The 8,180-nt window shown below is 46.4% G+C and overlaps 1 protein-coding gene across 1 annotated transcript in view; it reads left to right on the top strand.

Annotated features, from left to right (window-relative positions):
• HUNK (hormonally up-regulated Neu-associated kinase) overlaps nt 1-8,180 on the top strand; it is a 137,473-nt gene that overhangs the window by 98,377 nt on the left and 30,916 nt on the right. The window contains exon 7 of the mRNA XM_010862334.1: nt 3,583-3,718. Coding sequence (XP_010860636.1) covers nt 3,583-3,718 — 136 coding nt within the window. The remainder of the gene's footprint in view (nt 1-3,582; nt 3,719-8,180) is intronic.

Raw genomic sequence — 8,180 nt, 5'->3', positions numbered from 1 at the left:
AAGGCCTGCTGTAGCCCGAGCCCCTGTCCCCATGGCAGGCCACTGCTGACCCATGCCTGCATAGGAGACACGCAAACACTCAAAGGCAGGTCTGGCTTAGTCTTTTGTGGAGTCTCTGGGTCCTGGTGCACACAAGCTTTTGTTTGAGCCCTCTGAGCGTCTGTGGTGGGTATGGGGTTTAATTCTAAACACTGTTTCACCCCTCCTACTGTCTTGTTGGAGCTTCTCCTTTGCCCTTGGATATGGGACATCTTTTTTTGGTGGGATCCAACATTCTCCTGTTGATGACAATATTAGTCAAGAAGATAGCGGAAAAGTACTTGTGGAAAATTCTTCATGAAATGGGAATACCAGATCACCTTACCTGCCTCCTGAGAAACTGTATGCAGGTCAAGAAGCAGCAGTTAGAACTGGACACGGAACAACAGACTGGTTCCAAATTGGGAAAGGAATATGTCTGTATATTGTCACCCTGCTTATTTAACTTATATGCAGAGTACATAATGAGAAACGCTGGGCTGGAGGAAGCACAAGCTGGAATCAAGATTGCTGGGAGAAACGTCAGTAACCTCAGATATGCAGATGACACCACCCTCATGGCAGAAAGCAAAGAAGAACTAAAGAGCCTCTTGATGAAAGTGAAAGAGGAGAGTGAAAAAGTTGGCTTAAAACTCAGCATTCAAAAAACTAAGATCATGGCATCTGGTCCCATCTCTTCATGGCAAATAGATGGAGAAACAATGGAAACAGCAAGAGACTTTATTTTGGGGGTCTCCAAAATCACTGCAGATGGTGACTGTAGCTATGAAATTAAAAGACGCTTGCTCCTTGGAAGAAAAGTTATGACCAACCTAGACAGCATATTAAAAAGCAGAGACATTACTTTGCCAACAAAGGTCCGTCTAGTCAAAGCTATGGTTTATCCACTAGTCATGTATGGATGTAAGAGTTGGACCATAAAGAAGGCTGAGCACCAAAGAATTGATGCTTTTGAGCTGTGATGTTGGAGAAGACTCTTTAGAGTCCCTTGGACTGCAAGGAGATCCAGCCTGTCAATCCTAAAGGAAATCAGTCCTGAATATTCATTGTAAGGGCTGATGCTGAAGCTCCGATACTTTGGCCACCTGATGCGAAGAACTGACTCATTGGAAAAGACCCTGATGCTGGGAAAGATTGAAGGCAGGAGGAGAAGATGACAAGAGGTTGATGACAAGAAGAGACAAGAAGATGCACAGAGGACAAGATGGTTGGATGGCAACACTGACTCGATGGACATGAGTTTGGGTAGGCTTGGGGAGTTGGTGATGGACAGGGAGGCCCCGCGTGCTGCAGTCTATGGGGACACAAAGAGTCGGACACAACTGAGCGACTGAACAATGACAACAGCAGAGATGTCTCAGAAACATCATTAACTGAAGAGTCTCCTGGTTTCAACTCATTATGCTCAGTCTTTTTTTCTTTGACCAATAGATGTCCCGATTAAGCATCCAAATGACCTTACAATATAGGGAAGTGGAGAGAAGGGAGGTGGAGGTTCCAACAAGAGAGACCCCTCTTTTAGAGCCCCATTTGCTCTTCAGAGCACTGAAGAACATTGTAGAAAAGATGTATTTGGAGACCCAGCTATAAAACTTAGAATATTAAATACCTCTCATGTCTGCTTTGTCATCTACACATATATTTTTACCCACTGCATTCTCAAAAGGAAATGGCTTTCCAGTGGCCTCATCCACTGCTTGGAAACCTATGTGGAGGGGTTACCTGGTGGCCTGACCTAGCAAAAGTTTTTCCTTTGGGGTTGGTTCTGGCATCAGAGTTAGCCCCTTTTGACAGCTTCATTTTTACCCTGCAAAGACGGTTGACCATAATACCCATCATTCTTCAAAGGACAGTTTTAAAAATGACAACTGAAGCCTGTGAGAAGGTGACAATTTTTATGACTTTTCATTGAAAGGTTAGATTATCTTGTTGCTATTGTTCAGTCACCAAGTCATGTCCAGCTTTTTTGCAACCCCTTGGACTGCAGCATGCCAGGCTCCTCTGTCCTAGACTATCTCTCGGAGCTAGCTCAAATTCATGTTCATTGAATCAGTGATGCCATCCAATCATCTCATCCTCCATCACACTCTTCTTCTGCCCTCAGTCTTTGCCAGCATCAGGGTCTTTTTCAGTGAGTTGTCTCTTCACATCAGGTGGCCTAAGTATTGGAGCTTCAGCTTCAGCATCAGTCCTTCCAGTGAGTATTAAGGGTTGATTTCCTGTAGGATTGATTGGTTTGATCTCCTTGCTTTGCAAGGAACTCTCAAGAGTCTTCTCCAACACCACAGTTTGAAAACATCAATTCTTCGGCGCCCTGCATTCTTTATGGTCCATCTTTCATATTTGTACATGACTACTGGAAAGACAATAGCCTTTACTATATGGATTATCTTAGGAAACTAAAAAATAGCTTTAGGGAAAAAGATTTAAAAAGTTTGGTGACCAAGCAAATTAAGATTAGTTTCCTCAAAGTTTTATTTGGTATATTGGAAATGGGATATCATGTACAAAATTACATAAAAGAATATTTTTTCTATTGCAAGGATACTATCACAGTGCTTTATAAAATGAGTATAAATAAGAAAACATCCTGGTCCCCAAACTCAAGCAAGACAGAGCATCTTCATTTTCAGGGAATCCCTGGCAGTCTTTGTCCATATGAGGATCTGCATATTCTCATGCTCAACAGTTTTGGAGCCTGTGACCTTTATGTGCATTATAAACATTTTCTTTAGTGTTGTATTTTTGTTTCCATTGTTATAATCTTAAAGGATGCACGTATAGCACAGGGAACTCTCCTCAGTATTTTACAATCATCTATAAGGGAAATGAATCTGAAAAAGAATCTGAGTCTTGGTTGTGGCATGTGTGATCTTTAAGTTGTGGCATGTGGGATCTAGTTCCCTTGCAAGGGATCAAACCCAGGCCCTCTGCATTGGGAACACAGAGTCTTAGTCGCTGGACTGCCAGGGAATTCCATATATATACAAGTATATACACATATATATGGTAGTTTAGACGCTAAGTCATGTCCAACTCTTTGTGACCCCATGGAGTATAGCCCACTGGGCTCCTTGGTCCATGGGATTCTCCAGGCAGGAGTCCTGGAATGGGTTGCCATGCCCTCCTCCAGGGGATCTTCCCGACCCAGGGATCGGACCTGCATCTCTCACATCTGCATTGGCAGGTGGGTTCTTTACCACTAGTGCCACCTGAAAGGCCTATGTATAAATTCCTTAAAACCTACCTTGAGACCCAGCGTTGTCCTTTCACATTCGTCTGTTCCCCTTTGGCTCACCTTTAGTGGTAAACCACAAGAGAGAGCACAAGGGTTGGGGAAGTATGGTGTGTGGGGAGACCCATGCCAGTTCCTGCTTTACCACGTGCCAGATACCTCCTTGGACAGACATCTTGTACTCTGGATGGGTGGACCCCCAAGATCCAGAAAATAGATGAGCAGTGGCCCGGGAGGTGTGGTGGGTCACCTGCCTTGGTCTGCCTTCAGCCTGTAACAGATGTGACACTTGCCCAATGTCTTCACAGGAGCCGTGAACTTCCTGCGTTCTCTCCTGGAACCAGATCCTGTGAAGAGGCCCAACATTCAGCAGGCGCTGGCGAATCGCTGGCTGAATGAGAATTACGTGGGCAAAGTGCCGTGTAACATCACCTATCCCAACAGGTACTCAGTGCACGCAGAGGGACCCCTCCTCAGGCGACATGGGGCCTGTCTTACAAGCCCTGAATAGTTGTGGACAGGATGCTCTATGTGACTCAAGGGAAGGCCACATCTTCTCTTGGCTGCCCTGCCCCTCTGCACCCACAGGTCCGCACGTGGGGCTCCCCTCCGTGCACCAGAAGTGTAGGTGGGGCCATCCCACGTGGTCGTGCAGAGTGCACCCTTCAGGGGGCCCTGCCAGAGGGTACGTGGGGGCTGAAGTCCAGGCTACTCTCCCCTCCTCAAACCTGCTGCTGAAGGCCTCTGTCTCTCTTGAGTGGCGCCTCTTTCTAATTCACACAGAGGGACTGTTTAGACGAGCTAAGGCCTGAGTGAGCAAGTGAGTGTGTGTGTGTGTCTGAGTATGCCTGTTTGTGGGTGTCTGTGTGTGAGTGTATGTGTTTCAGTATGTGAATCTGTGTTGAGTGTGTGAGGGTATGTGAGTGTGTGTGTGTGTCTGCTGGAGTGTCTGTGAGTGTAACTGTTTGAGTGTGTGTGTGTCTGAGTATGCCTGTTTGTGGGTGTCTGTGTGTGAGTGTATGTGTTTCAGTATGTGAATCTGTGTTTGAGTATGTGAGGGTTTGTGAGTGTGTATGTGTGTCTGTTGGAGTGTCTGTTTGTGTATCTGTTTGAGTGTGTGTGTGTCTGAGTATGCCTGGTTGTGGGTTGTGGATGTCTGTGTATATGTTTCAGTGTGTGAATCTGTGTTGTGTGTGAGGGTATGGGAGTGTGTATGTGTGTCTGCTGGAATGTCTGTGAGTGTATCTGAGTGTGTGTATGAGTGTGTGTGTGTGTTCCACTCAAGAGCTGTCCTGCCAGCATCGGTTGGAATCCAGTGGAATTGCCCCCGTCCCTTCAAAATGATCCACAGGCTCCTCTTCTGCCACCTCTTTGCTCTGATGTTTGTTTCAGCCCCAAGTCCCTGCTCTGAAATGTTGGGGGCAGGAAGAAAGGCGGGAAAGGCTTCAGCCCGAGTTTCCCTGTGCTGCTTGCTCGAGAAGGAGTCCATGAGGAAGCTTCCAGGCAGGAGCCCACAGTATGGAAACACTGAGGGACACCTTGTGATGGGCCACATGTCCCCGAGTGGGGGTATCAACTACAGACTTGTAAACAAGCACAGGAAAATCCTGGGCTTCCCTGGTGGCTCAGACAGTCAAGAATCCGTCTGCAAGGCCAGAGACCCGGATTTGATCCCTGGGTCAGGAAGATCCCCTGGAGAAGGGAATGGCTACCCACTCCAGAATTCTTTCCTGGAGAACCCCATGGACAGAGGAGCCTGGAGGGCGACATGGGGTGGCAAAGAGTCACATAGGAAAATACTTCCTTGCACTTTTCCCCTACTTGTTTGACATACTGCTCACTAGTCTGAGTTAGGGGAATAAGGACCCCCTCCTTGGTGACTTTATTTTGTAAAAAAATTTTTTTAAGATTTTTTTTTTTTAATGTGGACCATTGTTTTTTAAAGTCTTTAATGAATTTGCTACAATACTGCTTCTGTGCTGTGTTTTGGGGTTTTTTTGGCTGAGGCATGTGGGATCCCAGCTCCTTGACCAGGGACGGAACCTGCACCCCCTGCCTTGGAAGGCGTAGCCCCAACCACTGGACCACCAGGGAAGCCTCCCACCCTTTGGTGACTTTAGAGCAAACATGAAAACCCCAGGGGTCAAATACCTTCCAGGACTGAGACCAACCTAGAGTCCTCTTCCTTCAGACCTAGAGGGGCCTGCACATTCTAGATCTGAAGCCCAGGTGACGATGCAGGAGCCACTGAAGAAGGGGGACGCATAGAGCAGTAACAGGGCAGGGAAGGGGGTGACGTCCGCCCAGGATGGTCTGGAAACAGGCCCCGAGCCCTATGAAAGCTGCAGCACCAGCTTCTCCAAACAAGAGCTCTGTCCTGGGGAGGAGGCTCTGAGGGGCTTCCGAGGGCGTGGGTGGACAGTGCTGGGACCTGCAACCTGGCTCCTGAGCCCCATTGACACTTGCCTTGGCCAGAGAGAGCCGCTATCTAGAATTCTAGCCTTTGACTCGTGAGAGGTAATTTAAACAAAGTCTAGGGGACTTGGGTTACCAAGGGAACCTGGAAACAGACTGCTGGTTTCCAATGTTGGCTCGATGTGGGCTAGTACCAGAAATAGACACCAGAAATATTAGCCCGACGTGAGATGGAAAGCGAAGCCAAGGGGCCGAGCCTCATTACCAGGCTCACGCTGCCTAGCAGTACACAGCTCTGCTCTCTGTAAGGGAGCAGGCACCGGTGGCGGCCAAATGAGTCATTAACCTAATGTAATCACCACCTAAATGAGCAGACTCAACCCCCTCAGTGCAGCAGGTGTTGAAGGGCGTGAAGCAGCTATTAGAGATACAGCCCTCCCTCCTTGCCGGTTGCATCTTCATTCAGAGATTCATGCCCTGCTCATTTTGTCGCTTCTCCACGGGTTATAAACAGCCTTTTGTAGATTAAATCTTAAATTCTAGGTACCTGTACTAGCTCTGCCAGTTTGGTCCTTTTTACATCTGGACTTGGTCAGAGGCATAAAGGCTGTTTAAGATCTAGTTGGGTAGATTGTAAAAATGATTGAGAACTTGCATATGAAGGAAAGCAGCAGCTCAATGCCTTCTCTTTAGGTAAGGCTCATTACTCATTTAATGAGGCAAATCAATGTCCAATTTTTCGAGGCAAACCAATGTCCAATTTTTAAAGTAATGAAACCAGAAATCTAAACTATTAGAAAAGACACGTCTTCCTTAGTCTTTATTTTGAAAAAGATAGAATGCAAAAAAAAAAAAAAAGTGCCCTTGATAATTATTTTTCTGATTTTACCAGGACACAGATAAACAAAATAAGAACATGCAACCGGAAAAAGGAATATTTTCTCTTTGAAGTCTATTTTATAGCTTCTCAACATATGTAGCCCCAGATTTAATTATTTTAGATGTTGTCAGTGTTTTACTGTTGGGAAAGAGAGAAAATAAAGGTCTCATGTTTTCTATCACTGTTCTGTAAAGCCTTCTGTTAATTCCTTCAAGCCTCTGAGTTGACCTGCAAGAGGCAAGAAGAAAATACCTTTAAAAGGAAACTTTTTATAATAAGTTCACGCCAGTCAGTTACAGATGTCTGCTGTATACCAGGCTCACCTCTCTGTTCTGGCAGCAGACATTTTTTTCTAGAGCAGACCTTGGCTGCCTCCTCCATCACCCTGCCTGGGACTGTCTCTCCACCTGGAGATGGGTGGGAGGGAAAGCAGATCATTGGTAACAAAGGACAGAATTAGACCACACTGGAATGAAATTGACTTTAATACATATTGACTCAAAATTGTACCTCGTATTCTAGAACACTTTTTAAATATTGTTTGTATCATTGAAACTTGGAGAGGTAATACAAATTCAACAACTGATACAAGTATGGTTGGTGGTGGTTTAGTTGCTAAGTCGTGTCCGACTATTTGCCACCCCATGGACTATATAGCCTAGCAGGCTACTCTGTCCATGGGATTCTTCAGGCACTCAATATATACATTGCATGTTGAAAACGTTCAAAATATTGCTGTTAGTCAAGAGCCAGTCTACATTTGGCAGAGCTCACCTGTTTTTGAAGACAGTGGGTAGGAAGGGCAGAGACTGCTCACTTTTCTCCTCTCACCTCTGCCTCCAGCCCCACCCTGGTGGCATCTCACACCCAGAGCACACTCCCTTCCAGGACCTGCTCCAGGTAGAGAGTGGAGCTATCCAAACGGCAGCCATGGATGATTGGCTGGGGTGGAGTCACAAAAATCATGATCTGATTGGCTGAAGGAGTGGCCATGAGGCTGTGGTCTGATTGGCCAACATAAAAGGGCAGTGATCTCATTGGCCAGGAGTGGGGTCAAGTAGGCGTGGTTTCACTGATCAAGGGCACGGCCAGGAGCACATGGATGTTACCAGGTGGTTTCAAACAGTTGTGTTCTCTTGTGTTAAGTGCTTTGGCAACATTCAAGTAATCGTATCCTTTTAAAACAGATGTTATTATTTTTAACCATTAATCATAGCAAGCCTACTCCAAACTGTTTCTAGAATTTGCAATTTTTGCAGCCAACAGGAGTGAGGAAGGCAGATTTTGTAGTTTCTCGGGCACCTTTTCTTTGGGTGGCACTTAGCCAGACCTAGAAGAGGGAGAGCTGACCTAGTTACAACAGCCAACAGACCCAGGTCTGCCCTGGCTGCCTTTGTGAGCTTGGCAAGTTGGTCTCTTCTTCTGCACCACTATAGGGTTGTACCCTGTGGTTTTTCCTAGTGTTATGGTTCTGCTGCTGCTGCTGCTAAGTCGCTTCAATCGTGTCCAATTCTGTGTGACCCCAAAGACGGCAGCCCACCAGGCTCCCCCGTCCCTGGGATTCTCCAGGCAAGAACACTAGAGTGGGTTGCCATTTCCTTCTCCAATGCA

Source organism: Bison bison, unplaced genomic scaffold (genome assembly GCF_000754665.1).
Source record: "Bison bison bison isolate TAMUID 2011002044 unplaced genomic scaffold, Bison_UMD1.0 scf7180017864481, whole genome shotgun sequence".
Lineage (NCBI taxonomy): Eukaryota > Metazoa > Chordata > Mammalia > Artiodactyla > Bovidae > Bison > Bison bison.
The sequence above is the reverse complement of the archived record's forward strand: the minus strand, read 5'-3'. Positions and strand labels throughout refer to the sequence as shown.